This window comes from Phaseolus vulgaris, chromosome 10 (assembly GCF_000499845.2).
Source record: "Phaseolus vulgaris cultivar G19833 chromosome 10, P. vulgaris v2.0, whole genome shotgun sequence".
NCBI lineage: Eukaryota > Viridiplantae > Streptophyta > Magnoliopsida > Fabales > Fabaceae > Phaseolus > Phaseolus vulgaris.
The window spans coordinates 37,087,293-37,106,403 of record NC_023750.2 but is presented as its reverse complement, the minus strand read 5'-3'; the positions used below and the strand labels follow the sequence as shown (position 1 = coordinate 37,106,403).

Sequence of the window (19,111 nt, the reverse complement as noted above, 5' to 3'; positions counted from 1 at the left end):
TATATTCTCAAGTGCCTACTATTTACACAACTTATTTATTATGATGTAGAAATGAAAAAAAAAATTAAAATATTTTATAAAAATAAAAAAAATATTATGTTTTTAATTTAAACTTTAAGATACCTTTCTAATTATGATATACAGAATGAGTATGGAGAGGGTTATGATGGTTCGTTTATAGCAAAATACATAATTTGTTTTTCTTTTCGAGTATGGTTAGATTTTGTGTGGCGAGAGAAAGAAACATTTGTCATGTTATTTTTTGGTTTATTAATGATTTTTTTGTTCCAATGAAAACTTCTGCAGCAAAAATGGGAAAAAAACAAAACAAACGGATTAAAATAAGTAATTAGATACGTTTATTTATAATTATTAGTCATCAAATGCAAGATTTTTAACTATATTTTAGAATACAAAACTTAAACAAACATCTTTTAATTATAAAACTAAATTAATCAATTTTAAATTTGTGAACAAAAATAAACTTATTCCAAATTTAAAAATAAATTCACATGTAGACCTTAATTGAAACATTAATCAGATGGAAAAACTTAGGTTAGAAATACTATTATAAGTAACAGAACTTTTTTTTATCTATATTGAAAAATATATATTGGATCGTTTTACTTAAGTTGTTTTTTTGGATTTTTTTTTCTTTTGTGTGAATTTAGTCCAATCTTTTTATATTTGTTTATTTTTTATATTTTGTTTTATATAATCGTATATGATTAATGGAGTTTGAGGTATTAATCTAATTTATATTTCAGATTTAATAGTGATATTTAGTATACTTTTTTTTATTTACTTATTTCATAACCAATTAACTGTTTAATTTCACACCTATAAAACTTTTTTATATTTCAATATTGATACCTAAAACATCTTCTTTTTATATATTTTTTTTATTATATGGACTGAATGACATGTGTGCAACCGTAGATTTAAAGTAGAATAAAAACAATATGTCTAACAAAGTTAAAAATGTTTTGAGTAAAGACACTGAATAAGAAAAAATTATAGTTATATAAATTAAACGAATAATTATATTTCATTCTTTAAAATATATTAAGAGGCATTCCTTGTTTCTCTAACCCTAATAAATAAACAATAAAAAGTACCTTTTGAAGAATTATGAGGATTTTTTAATAAGATACATAATAATAACAGGTTATTTATGATTTTTAATATGTTATCTATTTTAATTTTTTTTAAGAAACTTTAATGAGTAGATAGTGGGTAATAATAGGATTCGTGTTAAATTTTCTCATTTAGAATCATTATTTTAAAAATTACAACTGAAATGAGTTTTAATCAGTTCATAAAAAAAAGTTCTGTTTTTTTGCATAGATTATAAAGAATCAAACCAATAAACTGCAAACCCTTCTTTAGCACATTGCTGTAGTTTGTTAAATTTAAGATTCATTGTTACCTTCAAACCAAAACAAACAGTGTTAGTGTTTTTGTTTTTGTTTTTGTTTTCTTTACCATTTATCAGGCACCTCTTTCGGTGTCCTATGCACAGCTTAAAACTTTACCAAATCTAATATTCTCTTTCTCTCTCCTTCCCCCATCACCTCCATGGGGTTCTCATGATCAAGCTTTTGGGGTTTCAATTCATCATCTTTCTGTCTTGAAAACCATGTCCACCATGAAGAACAGTTTCAAAGACGCTGACCATTTATACTCTTCATGGAGCTTCTCAAAGCTAATGGCTTTCTTCTTCTTCTTAATCTCCATCTCCTACCTCTTCTACTCCCTCAGATTCGTGAGCCATTCCTATGACTGTGATCAACCTTCCCACATTCCCACCATCACCCACCATCACATATCCATCACCCCACCTGAACAAGAGTCCCCACCCTTTGAAGAAACGAGCCTTTCCCACATAGTCTTTGGCATAGGGGCCTCAGCCAAGCTTTGGAAGCAGAGAAAAGAGTACATCAAGATGTGGTGGAGGCCCAATGAGATGCGTGGAGTTGTGTGGCTAGAGCAGAAGGTGAAACCTGAACCTGGTGATGAGAATTCCTTGCCCTTGTTGAGGATCTCCGGTGACACTTCAAGGTTCAAGTATAAGAATCCAAAGGGGCATAGATCGGCTATCAGAATCTCACGCATAGTGTCTGAGACACTCAGGCTTGGAATGAAGGATGTGAGGTGGTTTGTGATGGGGGACGATGACACCGTTTTTGTGGCAGAAAATTTGGTGAAGGTTTTGCAGAAGTATGACCATAATCAGTTCTATTACATTGGGAGTTCTTCTGAGAGTCACTTGCAAAATATATACTTTTCTTATAATATGGCTTATGGGGGTGGTGGTTTTGCCATCAGTTATCCTTTGGCTGTGGCATTGGAGAAAATGCAAGATAGGTGCATTCAGAGGTATCCTGGGTTGTATGGCTCTGATGACAGAATTCAAGCTTGTATGGCAGAATTAGGAGTTCCACTCACCAAGGAGAAAGGGTTCCATCAGGTTAGTGCTTTTGCAACTTCTGAAAATTTTAATTTTCATTGTTTTTCTTCTTTGTTTGGCTTGTGACAATCTTAGTCTTTGGTACCTAGGAAAATCTAGGAAAATAGGGAAAGGGGTTAACATAGACAGAAAAAGAAAGAACATAAGTGTGTCTGTGACTTCAGATATGGACTCAGTCAATCAATATGATTGGTATCATTGTAATGGAGAAATTTTAATAATTGGAAGTGGTGGAGAAAGTGGGTTAGTGAGAGTAGGAAGTGGAGGACTTTTAGGTTCAGAGTAGATAAATTTTTTGAGCTCAATTTTGACAAAATGTTAGTGTTAAGTTTTGTCATCATTATTCATATAATTTCATAACATATAAGGTGTTATGCATAGATACATGAAATAACTAAGTTTATAACACTATAAATTTTTATTTTTCTGTGTAAATTTTTAAAAGGTTTATGTTATTGGTGTCAACAGTGATAACAACAAAAGAAATTGCTATCTGGGCATGATGTAATTGCTCGTGGCCGTAAGATGCAAAAATAGAAAAGGACACTGCCACCGTTAGATGCAAAAACAGAAAAGAACACTGCCACCGTTAGATGCAAAAATAGAAAAGAACACTGCCACCGTTAGATGCAAAAATAGAGAAGGACACTGCCACCGTTAGATGCCGAAACATAGATAGTAACAAATAATTCAATTTTTGGGTGCATAAGGTGGACACCATTTATTGCTACTTACCAATATAGTTGAAATTTAAAGTGGACAGTGTCAGAAAAATAGGAGAAATTTAGGTAAAATTTGAATTTATGTGGGATTATTAAGGTTAAGATGAATTAATTTAGTTTTAAAGTAGGTGGTCTTCGAAATGATATAATGCATCATAAATATAATTGACTTTCTTTTTTTAAACCTAAATCATTGAAGCCACCACATCCATGGTTGCAGGGACAAAATAATTTCTTTTTTACAATAAGATTTTTTATTTATTGAATAATATAAATAATTGTGATGATCATATTGCAGTTGAAGGGAAGCCACTTACATTTTATTTAAAAAAATTAAAAAAATTGAATATCACACACTATAAGACACGTAGCATGAAAATGTGGGTCACATTCTTAAACTATTGTCTTATGTCGGTAGATAATACCCTTCCTAATTCCTACTACCCTACATAAACTAGGTACTCTTATCTTATATACCACTAATCGAAACTATACACGTGTACAAAAACCACCTCTGATGTATAATTCTTTGTATGATTTCACATTGAATAGTTCGATGTATACGGCAATCTCTTTGGGCTTCTGGCGGCCCATCCACTTGCGCCACTGGTGTCCCTACATCACTTGGACGTGGTTGAGCCCATATTTCCAAACGTGAGCCGGGTGCAGGCCTTGAACCGCCTGGGCGGGCCCATGAAGCTCGACCCAGCCGGGCTCATGCAGCAGTCCATTTGCTACGACAAAGCCCGGAGCTGGACCGTATCCGTTTCATGGGGATACGCGGTTCAAATATTCCGGGGCATTTTCTCGGCCCGGGAAATGGAGATGCCGGCGAGGACGTTCCTCAACTGGTACAAACGGGCTGATTACACGTCGTATCCGTTCAACACCCGCCCCGTCAGCCGCCATGTTTGTCAGAAACCTTTTGTCTATTTCTTGTCAGAGGCTGTGCATGGCGATGCTGCCAATGAAACTTCCAGTCGTTATATACGGGTTCAGAAAAACCCCGATTGCAAGTGGAAGATGGAGGATCCGACCCGGATCAAATCGGTGGAAGTTCGTAAGAAAATCGACCAGCACTTGTGGGATAAGGTAACTTTAAATTCCCCTAATTGAAATGTGTGACACTTTTTCTAGCATTATTATAAATTATTGAAGTGAATTTGGAATGAAAAATTGGCTAAGTTAGGGTTTTGTTGGTTTGAGCAGGCTCCAAGAAGAAATTGTTGTAGGGTTCGACGTACAAAGAAGAAAGGAACTCTGGTGATTGATGTGGGGGAATGCAGGGAGGATGAAGTTGTTGAATTGTAGTTATAGATCCTTTACATCAATTCATCATTTTTAACTCAATCCTTTGGTATAATGTATGTATTTTTCTTCTACTTTATATATAATCATTTACTTTCGTCGTTTCTTCGGCTAGTGTAGACAAACATGAGTAGCTAGAAGTTTAAATCATACTAGAGTTTTCCTTAAACGTTCGTTATTTTTCACCACAAGTTTAGGGTTTAGATGCTTGGCTCAAGGTCAAAATGTCACAAAATTCAACGCTTTGGTTTTCTAGTTTATTCACTTTTATATTCTGAATTATAGAATATACAAAATTTGACCCTTAATTAACATTCTCTGCATTCTTCCTTCCTTTTTAGAGATGCATTTTACACACTATTTGTAATTAGTTAAAAATTTCTCTCAAGTATAGTAAGTTACTGTGTTTTATCTCAATATGCAGATCGCGAAGGTGTATTTTATTTCTCTGTAAAGTGTTTTCTTTTTTTGGGGGGAAGCTTCTCAGTAAAATGTTATTTATATAATTCAGTCAGAAATCAAATTCTGACCCATATACATCTTAGTAGTAAAACGTTGCATATAGTATATATATATATAGATAAGATATCCTCTGCATAATTGGACTTCCGACTCGGAAGTTAAACCAGTTACAGAAAAACTAGGTAAGTAGGTAAATGGATTTAATGATATAAACTTCAGGATCAACTAAGTAATTTTGTTTTCATGGAACCAAATTATTAGCTTCAAAAGAAGTATTACTTTCATTGGTGATGAAAGCTAATTCTGATCAGGCAACTGAACTCATTGCTAATGGACTTGGATCCAGTGTTGCACAAGTGAGGAGTTCGGGGTTTGCTTTCAAATAAGTCATATCCTCCTCTTTCAAGGTAACCCAAGCTTCTATGCCATCTCCCAACCTTGTGTCCACTAGGATGATAAGATTCATAAACATTGAAACTGAACCAATTGAACCTACACAACTCACCCATGTGGGTTTTCCCCACCCAAAATCAGCCTCGTAGAACCCAAAATTGCACCAACTACTAAACCCAAAATAATCCACTTCACTCTTTGATCCCATCTCACATATTGCCCCAAGACTCTCCTGCATAATTGACCTTCCCTTATCACCTTTCAATTCTTCAACAAATTCCTTGTCTACTCTTGATATTGCAGTCCTCAGCTTCCCCACCAACTCCTCCAACCCCATCTCATTATCATCCACCGTCTCTGCAGCCGTCAACCAAAGAAGATTTCCCAGAGCATGTTCAGGACAAAGAGCCTCATCCATTTTTCTCCTCAGGTTCACCAAATGACTTATAAAAGAAGGCCTTTGGGTACCAAACCGTGCCTTGGACACACCCATGAGGGACTTCCACAGCATAGAAGAAACCATCTCCACACGTGTGGAGTTTTCTGTGCCTGGTGTTTGAGCCTTGAGTGTGGCTATAGCTGAGTTTCTAAACAGAAACCTCCTTGTGACCCACTTGCCTTGTTTGAACAAGGAACCCCACATCCACATTGATAAGTCTTTGAGCCATGAACTATTTATGGGGAAGAGAGAAGGTCCTGTGAAGTTCGGTTGGGTTAATTGGTTACAATCCTTGGCCCTTTCTGTCCAACCTTTGATAAAAGTGCTAAGTCCAGCCCCATCTAGGATCTTGTGAGAAATGCACATGCCAATGGCAATTCCCCCACATTCAAAGATGTTCACTTGAATGTTAGTCACATGGGTTCCTGAATTTGATCCTTCAGAAGCAAGATCAACAAGATCAACAGGAATAAACTTGTGCAGTACGGTCACTTCAGGTTGGACTAGAAATTCGTCTAGAGGACATTTCACTCGGGCTAGCACAAAGTTAGCACCTTCATCATTGCACTCAATGGACAGATCCTCTTTGATTTTGCCACCTAAGGGGTAGAATTTGGTTAGTGTCTCTGATAAAGATTTTTTCAGCAATTCTAACCTCTTGGGGACTTCAGAAAGGTAATTTGTGTTACTCTTAGGTGAGGTGTAGAACAGGATTATTGGAGCATATGGAAATGGGATAAGGCGATCCAAAAGGGAAAGCCTAAAGACTCTAAGGTGAGAGGGTGTGGGAGAAGAAGGTCTAATATCTTCTCTAGAAATGATTTCTACTTCAACTTTCATCTTTTTCTTCTTCGTTAGGTTCAATAGCTTGTGCTTTAATGGTTACACTTGCTCCTGTAATTTAATATATACACGTGTGGAGGGGCTAAAAGTCTTCCCTAGTAGTTGGGAGCTAAAAGTCATCATAATTGTGGAGGCGCTAATAGTCTTCCCTAGTCATAATCATCATAATTCTTGAGGGACTAATGCTTTATTTGGATTGGGAAGTGGAAAGTTGAAGATGTGTGAGAGTGAAAGTGTGAATATTTAATAAGAAAGTGTGAAGAAATTTGAGTGTGTTTAAATAATCATATGTTAAACTGAATGTCTGAGAAAAGTTTATTAAAATAAGTGACTCATGTGATTATTGTAATTTAATAGATACACGCGTGGAGGGGCTAAAAGTCTTCCTTGGTAGTTGGGAGCTAAAAGTCATCATAATTGTGGAGGGGCTAATAGTCTTCCCCTAGTCATAATCATCATAATTCTTGAGGGACTAATGCTTTGTTTGGATTGGGAAGTGGAAAGTTGAAGATGTGTGAGAGTGAAAGTGTGAATATTTAAGAAGAAAGTGTGAAGAAATTTGAGTGTGTTTAAATAATCATATGTTAAACTCAATGTCTGAGAAAAGTTTATTAAAATAAGTGAGTCATGTGATTATTGTAATTTAATAGATACACGCGTGAAGGGGCTAAAAGTCTTCCCTGGTAGTTGGGAGCTAAAAGTCATCATAATTGTGGAGGGGCTAATAGTCTTTCCTAATCATAATCATCATAATTCTTGAGGGACTAATGCTTTGTTTGGATTGGGAAGTGGAAAGTTGAAGATGTGTGAGAGTGAAAGTGTGAATATTTAAGAAAAAAGTGTGAAGAAATTTGAGGGTGTTTAAATAATATGTTAAACTGAATGTCTGAGAAAAGTTTATTAAAATAAGTGAGTCATGTGATTATTGTAATTTAATAGATACACGCGTGGAGGGGCTAAAAGTCTTCCCTGATAGTTGGGAGCTAAAAGTCATCATAATTGTGGAGGGGCTAATAGTCTTCCCTAGTCATAATCATCATAATTCTTAAGGGACTAATGCTTTGTTTGGATTGAGAAGTGAAAAGTTGAAGATGTGAGAGTGAAAGTGTGAATATTTAAGAAAAAAGTGTGAAGAAATTTGAGGGTGTTTAAATAATGATATGTTAAACTGAATGTCTGAGAAAAGTTTATTAAAATAAGTGAGTCATGTGATGATTGTAATTTAATAGATACACGCGTGGAGGGGCTAAAAGTCTTCCCTAGTAGTTGGGAGCTAAAAGTCATCATAATTGTGGAAGGGCTAATAGTCTTCCCTAGTCATAATCATCATAATTCTTGAGGGACTAATGCTTTGTTTGGATTGGGAAGTGGAAAGTTGAAGATGTGTGAGAGTGAAAGTGTGAATATTTAAGAAGAAAGTGTGAAAAAATTTGAGTGTGTTTAAATAATGACATGTTAAACTGAATGTCTGAGAAAAGTTTATTAAAAGAAGTGAGTCATGTGATTATTGTAATTTAATAGATACACGCGTGGAGGGGCTAAAAGTCTTCCGTGGTAGTTCGGAGCTAAAAGTCATCATAATTGTGGAGGGGCTAATAGTCTTCCCTAGTCATAATCATCATAATTCTTGAGGGACTAATGCTTTGTTTGGATTGGGAAGTGGAAAGTTGAAGATGTGTGAGAGTGAAAGTGTGAATATTTAAGAAGAAAGTATGAAGAAATTTGAGTGTTTTTAAATAATGATATGTTAAACTGAATGTCTGAGAAAAGTTTATTAAAATAAGTGAGTCATGTGATTATTGTAATTTAATAGATATACGCGTGGAGGGGCTTAAAAGTCTTCCCTGGTAGTTGGGAGCTAAAAGTCATCATAATTGTGGAGGGGCTAATAGTCTTCCCTAGTCATAATCATCATAATTCTTTAGGGACTAATGCTTTGTTTGGATTGGGAAGTGGAAAGTTGAAGATGTGTGAGAGTGAAAGTGTGAATATTTAAGAAGAAAGTGTGAAGAAATTTGAGTGTTTTTAAATAATGATATGTTAAACTGAATGTCTGAGAAAAGTTTATTAAAATAATTGAGTCATGTGATTATTGTAATTTAATAGATATACGCGTGGAGGGGCTAAAAGTCTTCCCTGGTAGTTGGGAGCTAAAAGTCATCATAATTGTGGAGTGGCTAATAGTCTTCCCTAGTCATAATCATCATAATTCTTGAGGGACTAATGCTTTGTTTGGATTGGGAAGTGGAAAGTTGAAGATGTGTGAGAGTGAAAGTGTGAATATTTAAGAAGAAAGTGTGAAAAAATTTGAGTGTGTTTAAATAATGACATGTTAAACTGAATGTCTGAGAAAAGTTTATTAAAAGAAGTGAGTCATGTGATTATTGTAATTTAATAGATACACGCGTGGAGGGGCTAAAAGTCTTCCGTGGTAGTTCGGAGCTAAAAGTCATCATAATTGTGGAGGGGCTAATAGTCTTCCCTAGTCATAATCATCATAATTCTTGAGGGACTAATGCTTTGTTTGGATTGGGAAGTGGAAAGTTGAAGATGTGTGAGAGGGAAAGTGTGAATATTTAAGAAGAAAGTGTGAAGAAATTTGAATGTGTTTAAATAATGATATGTTAAACGGAATGTTTGAGAAAAGTTTATTGAAATAATTGAGTCATGTGATGATTGTAAGAGTATTTTAATTTCTTTTTAATAGTGTAAATTGTAAGATTACAAATTTACCATTGTATATAAAAAAAAGAAATATTAATTAATTTTGTACACATTTTAGTTAATTAAAATAATGTAAAAATTACAATTATAAATAAATAAAATATTTAAATATAATTATATTATTATATTATTTTAATTTAATTTAATTAGTCAAATTAGTGTATTTAGATAATTTTAATATTATTTATGATTATTTAATTTGTATCATATTATGTTATATATATATATATATTATTTATATAAAAATATTAATATTAATGATGATTTTATGATTATTATTATTATGAAAAAATTAACATATTTTAAAAAGTAAATGAATATTTAAAATTTGGGTAAGAAATTTTTTATATATATTTAAAATTTAACAATATTACGATATATGAATTTAAATATTTTTAGAATTGAAATATTTAAATAGATTCTTTATGCTCATTAATTAATCAAATTTGAATTGCTATAATATTATTGAATTCTATTTATTTATATACCTAGTCATAATCGTTAAAGTTGATTTTCCTAGAACAAGAAGAAATTTTGTCACACGAGAAATGCGACGGCCACTTAATTTGACATATTAGGATAAGGTGCATTTTAGCAATGAATGGCAACTTTTTGTCTCTATCAGAAATGTTGAACTGTTCAATACTTCAAGAATTATGCTTTCAAAAGGGATTGTTAGATCGGCCTACAATGTTGAACTATGTTCCTTATATGTTTAACTTGTTTAATTCCGAACAACAATAATTCAGATTGTATTTTTTTTTTCACAGATTAATGTCATAAGAAGAAATATGATCTTTAATGGGGTGAAATCACTACTTCGAAATATTCCATATTTGAACCAATGTGTTAATTCATTAAATATTAAAATTAGTTTGAATGATAGTTATTTTTGAATTGTAACTATTCTTATATGAATTGAAATTGAGATAACAATTACTTATTTATTCGGTCGGTTATTTTTTTATTAAACAACTTTCTTCACTTGAACTGTTTTTTCTTTTTTGTCAGCCTCCACTCTTTCGTGAATTTTTGATCGGGATGATATCTGTAAAGGACACTCAACGCTCAAGTAAAATCTTAATATTCAGCGTTTGATGTAATAAATACGTGATGATGTACTTTTTTTTTTTTAAAACTTATAATTATTTATATAATTATCATGAACCAAATTTTGTTGGACCGAATTAAGATTTGAATCATAATTAAGAATACATTCCTAATGCTTAATCAATGTTTTGGACATGCTAACTTTCTATTCTAACTTTAATATTTTGACCGTATTGATCGTCGGAAACTAGTTCACTTTGTGGGTATAGAAAGTGATTAAAAAAAGTAAATTTTTATTGTCTAGATTGCATGAAAAGTTATAAAATTCATATTTTGTGTGAATTAAGAATTATATTCGAACATACTGGTAGCAATTATCTTCTGGTGCAAGCAAAACGAAAGGAATTAACTTGGGTTTTTTTTATATTTGTTTACATTTTTATTATATTATAGCATGGGTATGTATTATCGTATTTTTTTACAACATTGTATTTCACTATTTTTATTATGCTATCATATTTTAGTGTGTTAAACTTAGTTTTTTTAATATTCTAAATGTATCATATTTCTATTTTTTTTATCAATTATGTTTCAAATTAAAACAAATAGGAAATAAGATATGCATTATAAGTACATAAATTCTATAATGATAAAATTTATTATGCACTTATAATTTAAATATAAGCACCATTGTAACTATAGAATTTATACTCTCATAATGCACACCGTATTTATGTTTTTTTTTTTTTAAATTGAAAACAGAATTCGTTAGAATATTTAAAGAAATATCCATTTAAATTTTAATACTTTAAAATATGATAACATGATTAAACTATTCACACATAGAACTAAAAAAAATAAGATAACATAATAATTTGGTGTAAAATACTTTTTTTTGTAGTGTAAAAACGTAATATATATATAATATGAAACCTTTTAAATTACTCTTAGGAAATAAAAACGAATAATTATGATTATCTTTGATAAAATTAGCATAAAAGTAGCTGAAAGTGAGAAACTAGGTTAAAATTATTTGGTGAAACAAGTATCACACAGTTGAAAGTTCTAAAATAATAAATTAAAGCTTGATTGATTATTGAATCAAATATTAATATTAGTAATTACATATTTCTAGTAATTATAAATTTACACTTTTAAATTAATTTTAAAAAATTTTAAATCAATTTTTATATGTAATTTATATTTCCAGTAATATCAGTGTATAAATTTATTCTTTATAGTTATTAAGTGTAACATTAAATCAATAATATAAAAAGGATTAATAGTAAATCGATGATCTAAATATCATAGCCATAAAAAGATTTGGACATATTATTTAAGGACTTAAAAAATAAAATATAAGCTAAAAACTATTAAAAAATTATACTGTCAAACCGATTACATCTACAAATTTTTGCTATAATCTAAAAGAAATGTTTTTATCGATATATAACAGTTAGATTAAATTAAAATTAAAAAGTAAAATAAACGATTGAGATGAAAACTTAATTAAAATTAAATTACATGTTTTTATTTACTTATATGCTTCTATCCTCTCTCACAATTGTACACATTCTAGTACTTCTTTGGTTGAGCAAACAAAACTATGATTCAATTGCATTAGTTTTATCCATTAATAATCACGTTCTGAAAAGTTTATTAAAAAAAGGTTTTTAATAATTTAATTTTTTTAGTAGTTATTACTGGAAAGAAACTGAATGTAAATATAACTTTTTAATGAGTATTAATAATATATTGTATTTCTTTTATTGTATTCGTATTTGAAAAGAACTTGTTTAACAAAAATTTTAAACTTAAACGGTAAATAATAATTTATTATACGAATATTTTTTTTCTCAGCTTTATTGAGGCAACAAACGAATTTTAATTTCCTAATTTTCATTGAGCAATAGTTGACATTTAATAAACTTTAATAAGAGAGAAAAACTTGAGTTCATTTAGTAAGTATAATTATTATATCATCTATTTATATCTTATTTTAAGATATTTTTTATTATGTTTCTTGTTAAATAAATACTATTACAATTTCAGTTCTTTGAAATTGATTTTTAAAATTGTTTAATAAACCAAATCAGCAATTGTTTGCATTTAACTAATCTTAATATTTAAAAAATTTCAAATCGATCAACCATAATATCTTGTTCCTTAAATTAAACGAACAATGAATGGAGTTCATGACATTGTCGTTCATTTACTACTTATTTAGTTATTTATTGGTATTTGTTATTTTCATGTGTTTGTTGTTCAACATATTTACGATTGAGTTAACTATTTATGAAAAGTGAATAATTTTATGAGAATTGAAATTCACATTTTTGTTATATTATTGTTGTCTCGTGTAGTATAAACTTTTTGGAGTATTGTTGTTAATATCATTGGAACTGTTAGCCTTTTGACTGGTTACATCGTCACATATTTACCATTTTAATGTCATTAACATGAATTTAATAAAAGGAAGCATATTGATTTATTTGTAGACAAAATTGACACCAATTGAAACCTTTAAAAATAAACTAAGTTGAAAAAAATGGACAAATAAAAGGACCAAAAAAGACTATTTAACTTGAATTTTATTATTTATGCACTAAGTGTCATGATTTTGGTATGAAATTTTTTTTAGAGTCGTTATGTTCCTAATGATCAAGTAGTAATACTATAATGTGTTTTGTAATGCTAACATGTTTTTTTAAGTAAAATTAAATTTAGGAAAAAAAAATGTAATAAGGAATGATGAATAAAAATTATCATGGACCTTTGACATAGAAAAATTATAAAACAAAGTTTTTTTTTTTTATGTTTGATGATAATATGTTTAGGTGAAAAGTAATTTTATTTAAGGAGATTCCACCAATTTATTGTGTGAGTTAGATTATATATGTTAGTGATGAGCATAATTTTATTCACACTTAATAATTTTATTGTTTTAATTAATATACGTATAATTGAGTTTATTTGGACCTTAATTATATTTTTGTTAATTTTGTGTTTTTAGAATAAATGGTGGGAATGAAGTGTCTATTTTGTAAATGAGTCAAATATGCAAAAATCTAAGTTGATTATTTGAATCAAAAACAGAAAACAAAATTTGAGAAGAAGAATTTGAAAATAAAATCTAATAGCACAAGTTTCAATAAGAAAGGGAGGATCTTCACCGAACTTTTTTTTTTTTTTTTCTTTGTAATTATTTTGTTTTGCCTTGGCATAGAATACTAAACTCTTTTGGTTGATTTTTTTGTAATTTTTCATTGAGTTATGAGGTTTTGATTAATAAAAGTTTAGTTTTTTAATTCTATATAGTAGTTGTTTTAATATTCTAATCTCCTAGAAAACTAATTTTTGTGAAAGGTTGTACTTAATCCACAATTGAGAGTTTTTTTTTTTTTATCTTAAACTTTGTTTTTTGGTGAGTTTCAAGTTGAATCAAATTTTCAATACCGTTTAACACCCTATTTGAGGATTGGGAAAGAATGTTCTTTAAGGAACATGTGAGGAATTCATTGGTGGAATAACTCAAATAACAACTTTCAATATTTGGACAATGTATGTTTTCTTGAAAATAATTATTTAAAAGTATCAAGAATAATTTACAAAAATTTAATTAACTAATTTTTTTTAAAAAAAATATCATAATTCATTATTCAAATATATTTTTAATAACAATGGTACATTTGTAAACTTACATTTTACACATTTATTTAGTTTTTAAATTATTTTTTAATCATCACATCATTCACAAATTTCAATATATCATCTTCACAAATCTACTTTAACATTCATCAATCAAAACAACCTTACATATTTTCTCAAATTCTCACACATCCACCACTTTCTCAAATTCTTACAATTTTCTTTTTTGATCCAAACACACCAAAATGACAAATGAATTAAAAAATTAAAACAAGATGTAAATAATACAACAACACTTATGATATAACTCTTGTCGTGCATCAAACTTAGTGCATAAAGTTGACACGACGATGATATAAAACTGTTTTCAGGGTTTTTCACCAAAATGGTGTATTTTTTTTTCATATTTACGTAAATGGGCAAAAGCAGAAAAAATTACAAAAATGGGCAATTCTTGGTCAAAGTTGCCAATGGTGTAGGCAACATCAATTAAATTTGTTAATCTCCCAATTTTTTATTTTTTAATTAAAGTTTCTAACTGGGTTGGCAACTTCAGTGTAAATAAAATTGGATATTGGATTGACGATTTCACTCCATTGAAGTTGTCAATTCAGCTGGCAAGTTCAGTTCATTTTTTTAAAAAGAAATGACAATTAATATTTTTGGAAATAAAAATATATAGTTAAAATTTTTATTTTAATTATAATATTAAAATTTAATTTAATTTAATTTAAGAAAATGGTATATAAAGTTGAAGAATTAAAATTATTTTTTTACAATAATTTAAATAAATTGGGTTAAAAATGAGTTGTGTGATAAATTAAAAATATTTACTATTTTTTAAATATTGTTAAAGTTAAAAATACACTTATAAAAATGTGATATGATTTATGTATAAATTTTTAGATTATATAATATATGAAAGTATAAATTATATAATATGTAAAAAGTAATAATATACATGTATTTATGTAAAATAAATGTATTAAAAAATAAATAAAAATATTGAATAGAAGTCATTAAAAGAAGATGATATTAAAATATTTGATAATAACAACATTACAAAAGATGATTCTATTGTCTAAATGGACAATTTCATCTGTTATGACCTTCATTGCGACAGTAAGAACATTTTTTTGGCTTGTTTTGAATTGGTTGATCCATTTCATTATGCAAACGAGTTGTAATTGGTCGTCCCGAGTTTTTACGTCGCATGTGGGGGTCGGGTATGAAATTTGGTCTGATATAAGTAGACCAATAATCCTCGTTTTGAACGGGATGAAATTCAACTTGATATGCTTTTCTAATCGTGTGGAGGTTGTAAACCGGATCAATGAATGTCTTCATTTGTAAATGACAAGAGGAACAAACGGCAATAACATGACGACAGGGAAGTCGAAAAGCTTGGAAGTGACCACAATCACATCACCAATCATTTAATCTAACTGTATATGACTGAGGTCGTTAACCATGTAGGGGGGTGGCTAATTCTTGGACATCAAATTCAGAATTTTCTACATTAAACCTTTCCACAAAACACATAGTTGAATCTTGTTGATTTTTTTCTAAATAAGGTTGTGATATCTTCTGGATAATGATGACCTGCACGTAACATGGTGTCTATTTTGAAGGCTCGCTCAAGAAACCATGTTTTTGTTTTTTCAAAAGTTGCCTTAACCAAAGCGAAAATCAGTAAGGAACAAGCTCCCTTAAGCACGAAGTTAATGCATTCCGCTAGATTTGTGATCATATGACCATACCTCTTTCCCCCATCGTATGCTTGAGTCCATTTCTCTAACGATATGCGATCTATCTAGGAAAATGCTTGCTTGAACTCAGATCGCATAACTGATAGCTTTGCTTGTACTATGGGTTGTTTCATCTCATAAGCTGTCATAAAGAAGTAAATGAATTTAGTTAAATGGTAAAAAGTCATAATTATCTATGAGAGAAGGTAAGCAATGTTATTACCCATGTTAATCAACTATTGTTTGAGCTGGGCATTTTTGAATTTTTTGTTGAAATTCGATGCGATATGACGTATGCAATACACAGAAACGAGGCCGTCTCCTTCCCATCCAACTTCTTCGGATTGTAATGCTGAAATTATACCGGTTCCTCTATCAGTAATCATGCACAAATTTGGCTGAGGTGTCACATATTGTCGCAATAATTGGAAGAACCAAATTAAAGCCTCTCGAGTCTCGCCTTCAACAATCGCAAACGCCAATGGAAATATGTTCTGATTCCCATCTTGAACGATTGCGGTCAACAATGTTCCATGGTATCTTTCGGTTAGAAATGTCCCATCAACTTGTACAATGGGCTTGCAAAAATTGAAACCATAGATACAAGGCTTGAAAGACCAAAACACGCGATCCAACGTGTAACAAGAATTGTCTTCAACACCATCAACCATACAAGGAGAAGCAATATACTGCACAATTGTCCCCGGATTGCTCTCTTTTACTGCTTCCAACCATCTAGGAAGATCATTGTAGGATTGTTCCCAATCGCCAAATGTCAAAGCAAGAGCTTTCTGTTTTCCCAACCAAGCTTTTCTATATGTGATAGTATAGCCATACAAATTTTTTATTTCTACAATTAAGCTTTTAATTCAGACCGAAGGGTTTGCTTTTACTGAAGTCAGCACCATGGACGCAATATGGGTTGAGTCCAAATTAACATGGTCTGCCGAAAGATTTGTTGACAAACAACTATGTTGTGTATCAATTTTCTTTATCTCCCATTGACTTCGGATTTTACTAAAAGATGCACGTAATCTCCATTGGCACCGTCTCTCATGATGTATGCACCGAGCAACATATCTGTCTGGCTTTGATTCCAGGACAACAAATTTGTAACCGTTGTCTATGTGGTATTGTTTTATGGCATTCAATGTCGCCTCCTTTGACATGAAACACATGTGTTCATTGAGGTCGCGGTCAATGTTATGTTCGGATTGTCTGCCAGACGGAATATACTGTGAAGAAGATCTGTTGAACTAATCATCATCATCCAAATCAAAGTCGTAGTTGTCTCCATCTTCACTTATGTCGTCCACGATGTCTCTAATTATTGGTTCTTCATGTTCGCTTAGTAACGTTCCACCGACATTCCACGTGTCCATCTGCATTTTAAAAGAAATAAAAAAACTTATACAAATATATATATATATATATATTATGTGTGTGTTGCCTAAATAGGAGGAAATAAGATGATAAACAAGAATGTATTACCTTGACGATTTTGTTTGAACTTTACACTAGAAGGAGAAAATAATGTGTCCTACAAACTTTCTCCTCAATTATTTTTACTTGGATACAGGAATTAAGACAAGAACATGTGTAGAACAAAGGATGAATGCATTTGTGTAGAAGACTCCATTGTTGTTCCATTATATAGCAAATGTTGTGTATGAATTAAATATAATTTTAACATATTTATTAAAATTTGTATTGAGAAGTCCAATCCTCAGCAATCAATCTCTGTGACATTTGTGTATAGAAAACCATCACGCCAAGCTACACTTTGTTTCATTTATTTTTTTCCAATTTCATAACAAAGAAGTTGCCTTCACCATTGGCAACTTGGAAAAAAGTTGCACTCACCATTGACAACTTCTATTCAAAATTTCCTTCATGGTTGACAACTTTGCATAGGCACAAAATGAAAAAGTTACTCACACTATTGCAACTTTAATTGCAAGGACGTGCAGCACAACTTGATTTTCTCACAAACAATGTTTTTCTTCCACAAAATACATGCCAAGCTACACTTTACCCACATGGCTACATAGAGATTCTTTTGGGTACAATGTCACAGAGATTCCCTTGGCAATTCACACTTATATTCATTAGTTGGGTGAATTTAAAGTTTCAGGAACTCTATTTAATAGAGTCTCTATTGCATTGTGCTGGAACTCTTTAAGGTGTGTCAAGTTATCTTCAAAGGTAATATTTGTCTAAAACTTTAATTATTTAATTAATTATAGTCAAAACTAAATTTAGTTCTGAAAAATTGTTTTGTATTTTTTTGTTTATGATGAATCTATATGGACCATGTACACTCTTTCATGGTTAAGGGTTCATGGTGCATGTTGTCACAATAAATTAAATCTTTATCAGTTACACATTCATAAATTATTTATATTATATTAGATATTTATATATAATATTAAAAGTAGGTAGTGTTTACTATGGAAAGGACTTAATTTGAGTGATGCAAATATTTCTTCATTATTTCGTTAGTGGTGTTTTAAGTAGGAATTAATATTGTTAAAAGTGTAATTGGTATTTGATTACTGCACAATTTGGTCCCTACTGAACAGATTATAATTTGTATTGGGCCAACTGATTTCGAAATACACCCCACCCCAATTGCTAAATTATATATATATATATATATATATATATTATTCCATAATCTACCATAATTACGATTATAATAAAAAATACTGTTTTAAAATAGACAATATTTTTAAAGATGTTATTTTAAAGTGTAATTAAATAAAATAAAATTAATTAAAATATATTTATATTTGAGTTTCACAAACCCTAAACTTAATTTTGGGTAACTTTGTTTATTGTGAAAACAAAAATTTAGTTTTAATTTTTTTTAGTTTTAATAGTTTTAATTTTAAAAATTATTATTATATAAATTTTTTAATTTTTTTAAAAATTAATTATTTTAAAAAAATGAACTGAACTTGCCAACCGAATTGACAACTTTAATGGAGTGAAATTGTCAATCCAATATCCAATTTTATTTATGCTCAAGCTGTCAACCCAATTAGAAACTTTAATTAAAAAAAATAGTGAGATTAACAAATTTAATTGATGTTGACTACCATTGACAATTTGAAAAAAAATTATCCATTTCTCTCATTTTTTCTGCTTTTACCCATTTAGATAAATACGACAAAAAATACACATTTTTTGTGTGAAAAAAACCCCGTTTTCAAATCTTAAGCTTTATGAGCAGTAATGGCTATTGATTTTTATTGCTTTAGCAGTAGATTATACTCATCTTTGTCAGGTCAAAGTAAAGTGG

The 19,111-nt window shown here is 30.3% G+C and overlaps 2 protein-coding genes across 2 annotated transcripts; one reads left to right on the top strand and one right to left on the bottom strand.

Annotated features, from left to right (window-relative positions):
- The first annotated feature begins 1,377 nt into the window (after window positions 1–1,377).
- On the top strand, window positions 1,378–4,604 carry LOC137818411 (uncharacterized). The gene is made up of 3 exons (XM_068621823.1): window positions 1,378–2,470; window positions 3,745–4,284; window positions 4,402–4,604. Exons 1-3 carry the CDS (start codon window positions 1,640–1,642, stop codon window positions 4,501–4,503), a joined length of 1,473 nt encoding a protein of 490 aa, XP_068477924.1. The 5' UTR covers window positions 1,378–1,639; the 3' UTR covers window positions 4,504–4,604.
- Window positions 4,605–4,980: 376 nt separating this feature from the next.
- On the bottom strand, window positions 4,981–6,668 carry LOC137818412 (stemmadenine O-acetyltransferase-like). The gene has a single exon (XM_068621824.1). It carries the CDS (start codon window positions 6,632–6,634, stop codon window positions 5,270–5,272), a length of 1,365 nt encoding a protein of 454 aa, XP_068477925.1. The 5' UTR covers window positions 6,635–6,668; the 3' UTR covers window positions 4,981–5,269.
- Window positions 6,669–19,111: the final 12,443 nt, after the last annotated feature.